The sequence below is a fragment of the Schistocerca cancellata genome, chromosome 6 (assembly GCF_023864275.1).
Source record: "Schistocerca cancellata isolate TAMUIC-IGC-003103 chromosome 6, iqSchCanc2.1, whole genome shotgun sequence".
NCBI classification, from domain to species: Eukaryota; Metazoa; Arthropoda; class Insecta; order Orthoptera; family Acrididae; genus Schistocerca; species Schistocerca cancellata.
The window spans coordinates 530,436,917-530,452,424 of record NC_064631.1 but is presented as its reverse complement, the minus strand read 5'-3'; the positions used below and the strand labels follow the sequence as shown (position 1 = coordinate 530,452,424).

The 15,508-nt window shown below is 45.4% G+C and overlaps 1 protein-coding gene across 1 annotated transcript in view; it reads left to right on the top strand.

Annotated features, from left to right (window-relative positions):
- LOC126190991 (LIM/homeobox protein Lhx3) overlaps positions 1-15,508 on the top strand; it is a 202,036-nt gene that overhangs the window by 82,546 nt on the left and 103,982 nt on the right. Inside the window, exon 4 of the mRNA XM_049931668.1 lies at positions 551-734. Coding sequence (XP_049787625.1) covers positions 551-734 — 184 coding nt within the window. The remainder of the gene's footprint in view (positions 1-550; positions 735-15,508) is intronic.

The following is a 15,508-nucleotide window of genomic DNA, read 5'->3' as shown; positions in this document are numbered from 1 at the left end:
TGTTGTGTTTTTCGTGGTTTTCGTCCAACAAATCTTACAATTCTTTCTCACTTTCGCTGAGGACAAGAAAATCATCAGCAAATTCTATCATTGATATCCTTTCACGATGGAACATTGCTGCTGCGCACTTCCATCAGCTCAGGATTGGATTTCTGCAGTGTTGTTCCCGCTAGCTGGATTGTACTAGAACTGCAGAGCAACCTGCAAACTAACGAAAAATTATGTAATTTTATTTTTATCGAGATGATAATTAAAACATTATGAACAACCTAGATCTTCTCGGATTATAAAACGAGTGGTGGCTTCGTGCTGTCCCAATGTTTTGACGAATTTCCTGCTCGCCATCCTCAGACACCGCCTGAAGATGACGAGTAGGAAATTGGTCGAAACGCTGCGACAGTACGGCACCACGATAACCCGAGAAGATTTCGTCACCGAAAGTCACCGAGGAAAATTGCATTTCCACCTAGCAGCCCTTAAAATGTTGGTACGAGCAACCAGTTCGGCAGTGACGGTCCAGATGGTGTGATAGTTTGCGTGTGTGTTGCAGACGGTGCGTGCCTGGACGGGGACCAGCCGAACAAGCGGCCGCGGACGACGATCACGGCGAAGCAGCTGGAGACGCTGAAGCTGGCGTACAACAACAGCCCCAAACCGGCAAGGCACGTGCGCGAGCAGCTCAGCCAGGACACCGGCCTCGACATGCGCGTCGTCCAGGTCTGGTTCCAGAACAGGTGAGTGTCTCAAGCCTAGCTCATCTCAAACTTCCACATTCTCTCACATATCTTTCGGATGCGTTCCACTTCCAACAGATGACACAATAAGATTCATTCATTTATGTATCCACCGTCGTCCATACATCCCATTACAAAAGAGAGCCTCTAGCCATGTGGTAGTCGGTTTATACACTGATGAGCTAGAACATTATAACCGCTGCCTACTAAGAGACTGCATGTCGCCTTGTGACACTGCAGACACGTGACGCTGTAAAGAAAGTATTCAAGTGGAGCAGAGGCGAATGGGAAAACATTCTAGCCGCGACACGGGTCCCAAATTCGGAAATCCAGTGACATAAGCGGCTTTGACAGATGGCACGTTGATATGGCCTGGCCCCCGCGGCTGAGCATATCGCAGACGGCGAAGTTCGTCGACTGTTCGCCTGCTACTGTACTGAGTATCTATTATTAAAAGTTGTTGAAGGATAATGAAAGCACTAGTAGATGTCGGACGTCCATGCCTCGTCACACGATGTCAACGTCGCACACTTGCCTACTGTGTAAAGTAGGATAGGCGGGATCTGTGGCAGGTCTGCCGACAGAGTCAGTTCTTCCGACGGCGCTGGTGTTTCGGAACACAAAGTCCAGCACACACTGTTGAACATGGGGCTCCGGAGCAGACAAACCCTACGTCTGCTCATGCTGACCCAACGACACTAGCAATTGCGACTGCCTTTGGCACAGAATCTTGCCGAGCGGTTCTACGCGCTACAGTCTGGAACCGCGCGACCGCTACGGTCGCAGGTTCGAATCCTGCCTCGGGCATGGATGTGTGTGATGTCCTTAGGTTAGCTAGGTTTAAGTAGTTCTAAGTTCTAGGGGACTGATGACATCAGATGTTAAGTCCCATAGTGCTCAGAGCCATTTAAATCATTTTGAACAGAATCTTGGAAAATGGACTGTGGATGAATGGAAAAGTGTCAGCTGGTCGGATGAATCACATTTTTTATTACGCCAGATTGACGGTCGTGTTGTATATGCCCCCATTCAGGCCTACGGCTGCCCAGAACATGCTCCGGACACGGACCGGAAGGGGCACTGTTATACTATGGTGGACATTCACGTGGGCTACCAAGGGGCCTGTGGCAGAAATAGAAGCCACCGTGGCAACTGTGGAATGTGTGACCCTTCTTGAGAACCACTTACATCCTTCCGTGCAGCGGGCCGGTGTGGCCGTGCGGTTCTAGGCGCTTCAGTGTGGAACCGCGTGACCGCTACGGTCGCAGGTTCTAATCCTGCCTCGGGCATAGATGTGTATGATGTCCTTAGGTCAGTTAGGTTTAAGTAGTTCTAAGTTCTAGGGGACTGATGACATCAGATGTTAAGTCCCATATGCTCAGAACCGTACAGTGAACTCAAGCTGATGTTTTGCCCACCAAATTCGCTAGAACCGAACCAGATGGAATACATCACGGACGTTATCGGGCACCAGTTCCGGCCCACAACCCATAGTCCTCTAATTTACAGGAATTGAGTGACGCTTGCATAGACGTCTGATGCCATATACCCCCAGCAAAGTTCCGAGAACTTGTCACTCCGTAGAATGAGTTCGAATGTGCCCTCTGGTGAAAATCCTGGCCTTGTGTGTTTAGCCATGGTGTCACAAAATGTTTTCCTCCTGGTCTGAAGTAAATCGTCGGTACTCCCTCAAGTGAAGAAAAGGTGAAAGTCGCTTGGAGCAATGTGCAGGCTGAAGGGAGGGTGATCGATGATGTCCCAGCGAAAGTGCTTTAACACTGCTTTGCTATATGATTGCAAAAGCTGCAAACTTACCCCCAAGTGGTTTCTCCTCGTGTTGGTTGGCCACGCTTCCGAACGACAACAATTCTACCGTCATATGCTGTGACGTGACTCTCCTGTTGTCCGGAATCAATTCGTCCACGCGAGCTGTGTTCAAATCCGTGCTGGTCGACCACTGGACCCCAGTTTTCTCTACCGGCTCCATACTTGCGACACCTTTGTGCGACTTGTTGACGAGACATTGTAGTCTCTACGTACACCTACGCCTGCTGCCGATGAATTTCAGCCGCGATTACGTGTTTCTCCCACAGAAATCGAATAATTGATCGGATTTCTTAATGAGATCAGTTTTCCAAATGAGCTGCCATTTGTGTTTACCTACAACTAGCGCTGTACGTGGTGGCTGGCTATAGCTCTGCACAGTTGCCAACCGCAAGCATCAGAATTAAGTCACGCTGCTAATTTCTCTATGACAGACGAATCTCCAGGAATATTGACCTTGAAACCTTTGTTTTTGATTACCCCTCATAAATTGGAAAAGAAACAGCTACTCTGAAAAAGCCGCTGCTCCTACTCCTGGATCACTCAGCTGCTGTTTTTATCCAACAGTTAAAACAAACATTTGTGTAACTTTTACAAATTACTTTCAGCAGTCTATATACTGGTAAATTCTGGCTCTATATAATACAGATATTATAGTTACGTTGAAGTTGCTTTCCTGAGAGCAAGTATTCTGGTAAATTGCAGGAGTGGCTAATAAGTATACTTCTAGTCTTTTCTGAGATATTTGTGTATTTTTAATTTCCTGCCTTGTGTCCACCCCCAATCTGCTATAGACTTCTGCACCAGAATATAAACCTCCATTCCGACCAAAGAGAGGGTGCGTAGTATACATAGAAATTATTTTCACTTCTAGTGAATTACTGAGTTCATCCTGGGCCAATCTTGCTATTGTTTATTTTTTTGCCGTGACCGAAAGAGACACGCTAAATAACGTGCTCGAGGTAGAAAGAAATAAGTTAATTTTAAGTGCCCTCGTAAATGAAGTACAATAAAATTTATCATCGGATGTGAAACACTACTTGGTTCCAGTCCACCGATAGTCACTGACATAGCACTGTAAGACTCTTGACGAGGGCGATGTCGTGCCGCCATATCGGTGGAGAGCGATAGGGCTCGAGAACTATCCAGAAGAGAGGTCTCCGAGAGGCGGAAGCTCATAGCGGGTCGGAGGTAACGTGGCAGATGCGTAGAGATAACTCCGTCAGACGGGGCGCGCACGCGTCCAACGTGATCTGTGAGCGACTGTGAGTTGCACACAGATGTGTCGTGGGTGCTGCCGACATCGGTCCAAGCGTGGAGAGCTCGGACAAGGCGCAGAGTAAAGACTCGGGACACGACTGGGAACCTGGGCGTCGGCGGCCAATATAGAGAACTCAGACGCGGCTCACACCCAAACCTCCAGATGTCAGACATTCATATCGGTACCAAGCGTTGTGTGTCGATAGAGTATCAACCAAAACATTGATTTAGTTTGTGCTGTGCGCTGTCGTCCAGTAGAAAATGCGTGAACGGTAAAATAACACCAGAACTACGGAGTATAGGGAAACTGTATCTGTGAGCTGCGGGTAGTAAGATAGTTGGGAGGCGAGTTGGGCCGATGCGGTAGCTCAGCGTGTTTGGCCAAAGGCTACCCTCTGGAAAAAAGAAACTGAGTGAATGGATCAAAGAAGAACCTAATCGGGTTTTTCGGATGTCCGCCCCCCGAACAGATTCTCCGAACAATATAGGACAAAATGAGATCAAAAATGGTTCAAATGGCTCTGAGCACTATCGGACTTAACTTCTGAGGTCATCAGTCTCCTAGAACTTAGAACTACTTAAACCTAATTAACCTAAGGACATCACACACATCCATGCCCGAGGCACGATTCGAACCTGCGACCGTAGCTGTCGCGCGGTTCCAGACTTTAGCGCCAAAATGAGATCAACAACAAAAAAAGAAAGTTGATAGAGCGTCAGATCATCATACCATAAGTCCCGAGTTCAAAACTCACTAACGGCGATTTTTTTTTAACAGTTTACCCGTGAAACTGTTATATAGGAGAACATTTTTCTGACATGTAAAACGACGTTTCGGAGTATGTAGCAATGTTCTTTCGGCAGTCTGCTTTCGTTTCGTTAGTTGAAAGTATCAAACCTATAGAATACATTTGTATAGATAGGTCTGATGTTATCTATACAAATGTACGCTATAGGTTTGCTACTTTCAACTAAAGAAGCGAAAGCAGGCTGCCAAAAGAAAAATGTTCTCCCATACAACAGTTGCACGCGTTAACAGCTAAGAAAAAAAAATCAGCGGCATTGAGTTGTGAATTCGGGACCTGTAGTATGACGAATCTAATACTCTACCAACTTTTTTTTTATTTTGTTCGTTGTATTTGGTTGTAGCAGACCTCACATGACCATCCGTTGAAGTTCGTTGTTGATCCCGTCACTCAGTCTTTTTTTTATTTTTTTTTTATTTTTTTATTTTTTATTTTTTTTTTTTACAGAGACCAGGCAGCTCTCTGACCGGACACGCTGGCATCAACTCGCATACCAACAACAATCTTCCTATACACAGCTCACAGACACAGTTTCCCTATACTCTGCAGTTCTGCTGTTACTTTAATTACCGTTTACGCATCTTCTACTTGACGACAGCACACAGCACGAACTAAATCGATATTTTGGTTGATACACTATCGACACACAACGTTTGGTACCGATCTGAGTGTCTGACATCAGGAGGTTTGGGTATCAGAGCAAAGACTGGGAATCGATTGTGATTGGAGGAAAAGGCAGGATCGACGGGAGTTCCGACTGAGGGACCGTGAATAGTCGGGGTTTGGCCCGGAGCTACTATCTTTTCTGTGCCAACTGGCTCTGGCCGGCCAAGCTGCTTCCTTTATAGCCGCTCGACATAAGAAAACTGCCGCGGAGATCGGTGGTCACGTGACTGGGGACTCTCGTGCCTCTAGCGGTGAAGCTAGCAGTACGTGTTGCTGTGACGTGTACGGGAGACGTGGTTGACGACATAGACGGTACGTTTGTTGTAGGGGTGTTGTTTACCTCGCATCTCCTGCGCTCGTGTCGCCGGCGGCCTGGAGAGGCGGCAGCCCGCAGTACACGACTCTATTTCGTAACGGCGTTTCCCAGTTCACAAACACCGTTCTGGAGTAAATGCATTGGCATCCAAGTGTAAGAACCACTAGTTACCTGCACAAGCTTCTGTAAGATGTTTGGTTATCAAATTCACGCAATATACTTGTTTCACGCATTGTTAGAATAAATACATTTTTCTCCTTAGCGGCAATACCGCAGAAATGATGCAGCAGGACAGAAATGAGGGCTTCATTCTGTCTGCAGGTGAACACAGTGAGAGAGGTACCTGTGTGCAAAGGAGGCAGACCGGAGCATTTTGGCTGATTTACTCACATGCCACCTTAGTTTATTATTCACTTGTATTCCTATGTATTTCACACATGTAGCCTCAACCAGTGGGTACCCATTGATCTCTTCTTCTGGTGCTCGTAAAACTTCCTCATCTGTTTAGAGTTCAGACTACATAACACTAGTTTTCATGTTAGTGAGGATTAAGCTGTTGAGTATGAACAAGTTGTAAGCCTGTCCCATTATTCTCCTAAAATGGATGTGTTTGGGCCCTTTATCAATAACATTTTGTCATTGCCAAACAGTAAAGGGTGTTTAAAACTCTTGTTACACCTCTTCACTTTGTAAAGTTGTGGAGATAAATAGATATTTTATTTCCAACGCTACTATGGAATGACGAAAACCATTTTTGTCAGTGTCGTGTTTTTCTTCAATAGTGCTTTGTTTTAATTCTGGAGCCATGGGTGATGAGAGCGGACACTGTTATACTGCTGAGGAGCTATTTGTGGCGTAGTTGAGAGTACACGAACGTTCACAGACGGGACAAACAATGACAGAAATTATGAGTGCGTTTAAAGATCGCTTTGGCAAGACTCCAACTCGTAAGGTAACTCTGAATGACGGGAAGAAACGTGTTTTTGTTTAAGGTACGGTCAAAAACAGGCCGTGCAGTGGATGCAAGGAAAAGCGAGTGGAAACGTGTGCCGACATCACTCCATCAGCTGAGCAGTAAGCAACGAAATGCAGTCACTAAAGAGCATATGAACTACAAGTACTACAAATAGTAATACGTGATCAAATCAGAAAAGATTTGGAAATAAAATGATTATACCGACATTTATGAATGCATTACCTAACAACGACAAAGAGTAGCGAGTTGCAGCCTGTCATATTTGAATGCCGTAATTTCCAAATGCTGTGTCTCGCTCAATAGTATTACAATCACGTTCAGCACACTGATATTGCCACCACGAAACCCGGACATTAAAACGATAGACCACCAATTATTGGTAATAACCACGTCCCATGTGGCTCAATGTCGGTACAGGACTGATTTCACTAGAAGCGCCGAAGAAGGTTTCCGAAGCATAACTCCTGACATGCTTCGCAATAGGACAAGGAGGACATGGAGACGTATGGAGCACGTTTTATGCTCAGGAGTTGTGACGTTTTTGGAGAAAGAAAATTTCCTCTATAAAAATCAACATGGATTCCACAAACAGAAATCTTGCGAAACTCAGATCGCTCTCTTCCTCCATGAGATCCGCAGAGCTGTAGATGACGGTGCTCAGTTTGATGCCATGTTTCTTAGCTTCAGGAATCCATTTGACGCCGTCCCGCACTGCCGTATAGTGAAAAACTACGAGTTTGCCGATTATGGAATCAGATTTGCGATCGTGTTCGAAACTTTCTTGTAAATAGAACTCAACAAGTCGGTCTTAACGGAACAAAATCGACAGACGGAAAGGTAATTTCAGGAATACCCCAAAGAAGTGTGATAGGACCGTTATTGTTTACAAAATATGTAAATGATCTAAGAGGAAGTGCCGGAAGCTCTTTAAAACTGTTCGCAGGTGATGCGATTGTCTACAAGAAAGTAGCAACGACAGAAGACAGTGTCGATTTGCAAAAGGACGAACAAAGAATTGATAAATGATGCAGGCTGTGGCAGTTGACCGTGAACATAAATAAATGTAATGTATTCCACATACATAGGAAAATTAATCCACTACTATAAGACTATACCATTGATGACAAACTGCTGGAAACAGTATCTACCATAAAATGTCTAGGAGTAAATACACAGAGCGACTCTAAGTGGAATGACTATATAAAATAAATAGGAAGAGAAACAGGTACCAGACTTGAGATTCATAGGAAGAATCGTAAGGAAATGTAACTCATCCACCAAAGAAATGGCTTACAAGTACTCTTGTTCGACCGATTTCTGAATTTTGTTCTTCAATCTGGGATCCACACTAGGTAGGACTGATAGAAGAGATAGAGAAGGTCCAACGAAGAACGGCGCGTTTCGTCACGGGATCGTTGAGTCGGCGTTAGAACGTTACAAAGATGCTCAACAACCTCCAGTAGCGTTGTGTTTCACGAAGTGAATTCTTTCCGGGAGCAGTCGGACATCTTATTACTTTCTGCCATATGCATCTCGCGAAATGACCAGGATGAGAAAATTCGAGAAACTAGAACTAATACAGTGGCTTACCGACAATCATACTGCCCACGCGCCACTCGTGAGTGGAACAGGGATGGGCAGGGGCGGAGGGGGAGGGATCACTTTGTGGCACTAGAAGTATTCTTGGTCACACACCATTAGGTGGCTTGCGGCCTATTGATGCAGATGTAGATCTCGAATTAGGGCACGATGGAGTACGTACCCACTGTATACCTAGTTCTTATATGTAAGTAACCAAATATACAGTACATTGTTTTGAACGAGACGTAAGGGGAGTTCTCGGACACACTGTACAACTGTACTCGGGAAGCTATCGTATTGTGCGCGGCGCTGGTATAATACTGCACCAGATTCATCCACCGCCCCCCCCCTTTCCTAATACACGAATGGTACATTGGAAGATGGGCTGGGGTAGCCCTCTGAGTGAACCTAGATTTCTGCAGTTTTTAAGCACGCATTATGCAATATGTATCCTGAAGGAAGTAATACATTTCTTATGAAATGAATTAAACGAAGTGAAATGAAATGAATGGATCGATGGGGATGAAGACAACGGAGATGTACTAACATGAAACCACTGCTAGTAAATAGGTAGTAACATTGGTGACGATGAAAGATTGAGTGAGTCCTGAAGACGTACTGAAATGTTCACTAATTAAGGCGACTGCTCGCGATAAGTAACGAATAAGGTTTAGAATCCCTGACTGATATAAATTTTGCAACTGTCACTGGTTGTTTATTACACTGCAGGGGCAGGACATTGGGACGGTTGCATTTCATGCCATTATGCGAGGGTTGTCCAGAAAGTAAGTGCCGATCGGTCGAGAAATGGAAACCACAGTGAAAACCAGAAACGTTTTATTTGCAACAGTTAGGTACACCTTCCACCTACTTCTCTTCATAGTCGCCGCTCCAACTTCGAGTGTTGTCGTAGTGTTGTATCAACTTTCCAATATCCTCATCATAGATAGCAGCCACCTGTACTTTCGGCCAGTTATCTGCACTGGTCTGCAGCTCGTTATCTGTGGAAAAATGTTGTTTTCATAACCAGTGAGCAGAGATGAGACTCAGGGGGAGCCAATTACGGACTGTATTGTGGGTGATCAAACACTTCTCATCGGAAATGCTACAGGAGCGTCTTCATTGCCCGTGCAGTGTGCGGCCGAGAATTGGCTTGAAGAAGGAACTGCTCGACAGTTGTGTTATGTTGGCTGCATGACACAGGCGAAATCTCTAACCAGGCCCTCATGCTTGGCGGCAGACGCTATTCTCTACGCACCTTTACGTGCTCACTGTTCACTCAAAACTGAAAAGAGCAATGTGACACGATCGACGGGCATACTAGAGACACTGCCCAACACATCTGTGCAAAGCTTTGCCGTATTTTCTCAGTGGTTTCCATTTCGCGACCGATCGGAACTTACTTTCTGGACAACCCTCGTATCTTCATTGATTTCATCTCTGTCCATCCACTCATTCATTTCCGTGCATAAAATTCATTTTACATTCAGGACGAGCAGAGATTCTGTACCTGATTACTAATTTCTTTTATAAGGCACTATGCTAGCTGCAGCTTTGCAATTTGTTGCAAACCGTAGCTTCACTCGAAGGTTTTTTATAGATATCCCTCCACATGTGCTCCGTTTATTGCTCATAGAACGCCACGCGATAGCTTCTGTTCGTGTCTTTGCCAACATCGTTTCCGTCGCCGCGTCTACAGCTTGTCGTATTCGTGCTGTAAGACTTTGCACATCGGCTGCAGATGAACTGAACACTTTGTTCTTAAAGAAAACCTACAAAAAAGTCAGGAGGTCTTATGTCTGGGAAATGTGGTGGCCATGATCCTGGACCGTCTTTACCGATCCATCTGTCCAGAAAGGTTTCCTAAAAGAACATTATCTGCTGAAACACTACTCATGATTGAAATTCCTGTTGCTGAGGTGCAACGTAAAGCTGCCCAGGTAAATTGTTGCCGTAATGGACGGGTCAGTCAAAAAGAACGGGCCAGTAAATGTGGTGTTCATTAAGCCACACCATACATTCACTTTATGGTTGCCCATTATCTGCTGTTCCGCGATTACTTAGGTTCCCCGATCACCAGATCGGGACATTATGCCTGTTAATATTACCCAAGACGTTAATAGGCTCTTCACCTTCGACACCACGCGTCGATTTTAACAGATTGCGTTGGAATCTGTACGCACGGTATCAAGAGTACTGTCACCCATTTCAGGTCTACCGTGTATCTTAAGCGCTTCGAAAAAATTGGAAATTTGTGGTAAGTTCTATGGGACCAAACTGCTGAAGTGATCGGTCCCTAAGCTTACACACTACTCAATCTAACTTAAACTAACTTACGCTATGGACAACACACACACGCATGCCCGAGGGAGGACTCGAACCTCCGGCGGTAGAGGCCGCGCAATCAGCGCATGGCGCCTCTAACCGCGCATTTAACCGGCGCGGCGCACTTAGAAATTGTCGCTGATCTGTAATAGGCAGCGGTGTTTTATGAAACCTCAAAACACACTGCGCTCTCTTCTCCATGGGCGCCATTGTGACAGCAGCACTCCTAAATTACGCTGCCTGTAACAAAGAAGACACAGACAATGAGAGAAGAGATTATCAGAGCACCTGTAAAATTGCATCCACAGAAACTTCGTAAATGAACCTACCATTTGCAAATACCCGTGTAGCTGTGTCTGGCATATTTCGTCAGAAAAAATTTTAGTAATCATGGTAAGATTTTATGCTGGCACTGTATATCCCTTGTGCCACGGTAAGTGAAGGTCCGCCACCGACTCTGTTCCCACTGTAGGGACATTCCCACGTATCTTGTCGGAGGACCTCTGATAGCAGTTATCGGAAATCACAGATGGAAACATCAATGACATTCGAAGAATGACACAGACCAGGATGCATGCTTACGTATCCTGTTAAGAAGACTGCTTGTAAAAAGCAGGAAATCTGGTTTGAAAAATGAAATGTGTGTGAATTCCTAAGGCACCAGACTGCTGAGGTCATCGGTCACACTACTTAAACTAACTTATGCTAAGAAAAACACACACATTCATGCCCGAGGGAGGACTCGAACCTCCGACGATAGAGGCCGCGCAATCAGTGCATGGCGCATCGAACCGCACGGTCACTCCGCGCGGCTGAAATCTGGTTTCGAGTCCGTTTCTGGTACTTGCTTTCACACTCGATAGCCATCATGTTCTCGCACCATTCTTCATCCACAGGAGTGGCTTTACTCTCTACTGAACATACGGTCACATGAGGATAAAGTGATAGGTATGAATGTTACTGCGTGTGACTAGCGCCTCCCGTCGGGTAGACCGCTCGCCTGGTGCAAGTCTTTCGATTTGACGCCACTTCGGCGACTTGCGCGTCGATGGGGATGAAATGATGATGATTAGGACAACACAACACCCAGTCCCTGAGCGGAGAAAATCTCCGACCCAGGGCCCTTAGGATTGACAGTCCGTCGCGCTGACCACTCAGCTACCTGGGGCAGACAATGTTACTGAACATTCAGTCTAATAAGGCATGACTGCAAGTTACTAACACGAATTATTTAGAGAAGAATGGAAAAACTGGTAGAAGTCGAATGAGAAGATCGATTTTAGTTCCTAAGAAATGTAGGAACATGCCAGGCAGTGCTAACCCTACGACTTATCTTCGAAAATAGGTTAAAGAAAGACAGACCTACGTTTTAGCATTTTTAGACTCAGAGAAAGCTTTTGATAGTGTTGACTGAAACAAGCTCTTCGAAATTCTAAAGTTATCAGGGGTAAAATATAGGAAGCAAAAGGTTATACTCAACTTGTACAGAAACCAGCGGCAGTTATCAGAGTCAAACGACATGAGAAGGGAGTGAGACAGGTTTGTAGCCCGTCCCTCATACGTTATTCAAGCTGTACATTCAGTAAGCAGTAAAGGAAACCAAAGGAATATTTGGAGAAGCAATTAACGTTCGGTGAGAAAAAAAGTTTGAAGTTTGCGAATTACATTGTAATTCTGCGAGGCAGCAAATGACTTGGAAGAACAGTTGAAAAAGATTGACAGTGTCTTAAAAAGAGGCCATAAGATCAAGATCAACAAAAACAAAATAAGAATAATGGAATATAGTGTAATTAAATCAGGAGATGTTGCAGGAGTAGATTATGAAGTGAGACACTAAAAGTAGTAGATGAATTTTGTTATTTGAGAAGCAAAATAACTGTTGATGGCCGAAGTAGACAGGATATGAAAAGGTAGACTTGCAAAGGCAAGAAAGCCGTTCTTGAAAAAGAGTATTTATTAACATCGAATATAAATTTTAGTACAAAATTGTTAAGGCTTTCGTGGCCACTTGTTGACAAACTGCCTATTGGCTTCTGTCTCGGGTTCTTCGGCCGACGTTCATATAATGATTTTTCTGACGTTTCGCCAGCACGAGTGGCTGGCATTGTCAAAGCTTCACCCTCCATTGCTGGTGGTATATTAGCGTTCTAGTTTAATACCAACTGGTCGAGGTTTTCTGTTTTTGTAGGTTACTTTGAAAGTACCTAGGGACGCCAGATGAAAGTTGATGTCGTCAAGCCCTGAATCAAAATTGTGCAACGGATAACTGGGGAGGGGAGCTTGAGAGCGCTACCTAGAGAGCGTGCCCTTTCTGTACGATACTAGACAAGGAGCTGGAGGGCTCACACGCTGATGTGTGGGTCCCTGCATTCTATAGCTTTTATTTTAAATAAATTCCTTTAACTTGACTTCTTTGTGATTTTTAAGGTATGTTAAAGATTGATGACAGTTGATTACCTATTTCTTTTAAACATTATCACTCGACTTTACAGCGATTGCAGCAATTGTTTCAGTTTACAGATGTTACAATTTTACAACTTATAGCTCAGGTATATTATATACTAATCTGCACGCACATTTCTACGGGTAAGACGGAATTTCATTGGCCAAATGTATACCACCAGAGTCTCCCAATATTTTACAAGGACATCCACTATGTGAGGAGGATAACGGGCAAACTGGGGACCAGATACATTAACACAGGGGTCAAATTTCCTAAATTAACGAGATCATTCATTTCCTTACACAATCCGAACCTGAAATAAAAGAATTAGTACAAATATTCAAATACCTCTCTTCCATGCGTGAACATTGAGACAGACGCACTGAGGGCACGTCTCACTTACCCGTCTTCTGTAACCCTCCTAGAATATGGCGGACACCCGGAGGTCTTCCTGGGCCCCGGTGAAGGTGGTGGTCGTACCACTTGGCCGTGACCAACCTCTCCACCCCAAATCTTGTGACACTGGAAAGTCTTTGATTTTTACCTGCCTGTGCTGTCTCTTTGATCCTCTACCCAGGAGTAAGGTTGGCACTACTATACTACAGAACTACTTCCCAACAAAGATTTGGCCACGCTTTACGGAAAGGTGTGAAGAGGATTAGGAAAGTTCATGTGCAGATTCACATTCACGTACAAGAAATGCATAATACACGGCACATATAAATACGTATTATGAAGCCTGACACATTTCTTTCCACCCGTCCACATGGGTTCTGTTGCACCCGCGGGCGGCCGCGTCGTGTAATAAAATTGGCTGCGGAGCCACCTCTGTTTCTATTTCCCGGTGCGAGCGAGCAGCGAAACCTGCTGCTTATAGAGCGGAAACTACTGTACTATTTCAACTTCTTCCTCCGGAATTTAAATGAGGTACATGCTTGTCGATTACCAATAACCTATCGTTCATTAGTGACCTAGGCTGAAAAAGGGATGAGAGGTGGGGATACCGCAGATTGATTTTCAGATTGCAGGTGATAAGTGGCGAGCAGTAAGCAGTATGAGCTAAGGGGGGGGGAGGTTCCAGAAATAAGTCGCATTATCGGCGGTAAGGCTTCGCTCGGACCGCCGCTGTCACGCATCACTTGTTGCCGTGACGCATCGAGACAAACAGCCGGCGCCGCGTACGGCTTCGAGAAGCCGCGGATGCTGCGCTCTTTGTCCGCGTCGCCGGTCCGGTCAAGACGCCGGGGGGGAGAAATATGGCTTCTTCCGACGGCGGGCCGCACAAAAGTCCGGGCACGCGTCCTGATTGGTCCTCCCTATCAATACGTCACAGCGCCTCCCCCTCCTCCCTCCCACCCAACTCCCCACTGCCGCAGCATCCTGACGGCGCCTCGCGCTTTGCACGTTCCGCAGTCTCCCCCGGGACTTTTTGAAAAAATCCGGGCGCCGAGCGTCGTCGCCGTGGGAGGAGGCAGCGCGAGTAGGACCTGGAAGAAAAGGCTGCACCGCTATCGAGGTCGGGCTCGAAGGAGAGCCACGCGAGGACGCGAAGAAGTCTTCGAGCAGGAGGAGGAGGAGGAGGAGCAAGAGGAGCAAGAGGGAGCGACGCGCAGTGGATGATCAGCAAATTGAACCAAGACCCTTCCATCAAAAAGAAAAAAAGAGGAGAGGGGAAAAGAAAAGTAACGGAAGAAACCGCTCTGCGGGTAGGGAAGGAGAGGAGAGGGGAGGGCTACAGCTCGGGGAAGTCTCTGGGAAGGGCGGTGGCGAATAAAAGAGTCCGAAGACAAATGACGGGCAAAAATGTATGGGCGTCGGCAGAAGGATGAGCAGTAGCCGGAGATACCGGGGCGCCCGTTTTTATTTCTCTTTTTCTTTCTCCTTCCTCCTTTCCTTTATGTTTTATGTTCTTGGCCACATGTCTCTAGTACCTCCACGTCACCTGAACATTTTTGTGACAATATATCTCTCCTCTTCATAGCACTTCGGCAATCCTTTAATTAATGAAACCCGTTGCACCTCTTGAACATTAATTGTAGCAGCCATGGACGGCGTATTTACAGAACTATTATACAGTGTGTAACATAATTAATAGTGAGAACCGACACGGATGAAAGTATATATTATAATACAGGCAATAACTGTTATATTAAACACTGTTCAGCAAACGAGTCATCTGCGAGGTAATTGCCAACGTGTGTCAATGAAATATTGTTCTGGTTAGCACAAACTGATTTGAAATGTAAACTTTTCTGTTCAGTCTTCCACTAACTGGTCTTAAATTTTACGTGGACCTAAACGCTGTTGTTGAAACACCACATCAGCAAAGTTTCTTTCTAACTTTTGAAAAATTCATATAATATCTTTTAACTGTCTCGACTGCAAGAACACATGACTTTACAGTGGAGTATTAGTTACAGTTGCTAAACAACCATCTCCAGATCACTCAAGCTTTAGAATCTCTCTCTACGTACACTGTTGCCTATAATGCCATCGTCTGATAGTGCATCTCCGAATACGCTCACTTTGGGCGACGCATGAGCCAAGTTTTCAGTACACCGTTGGCTATAGGAACAA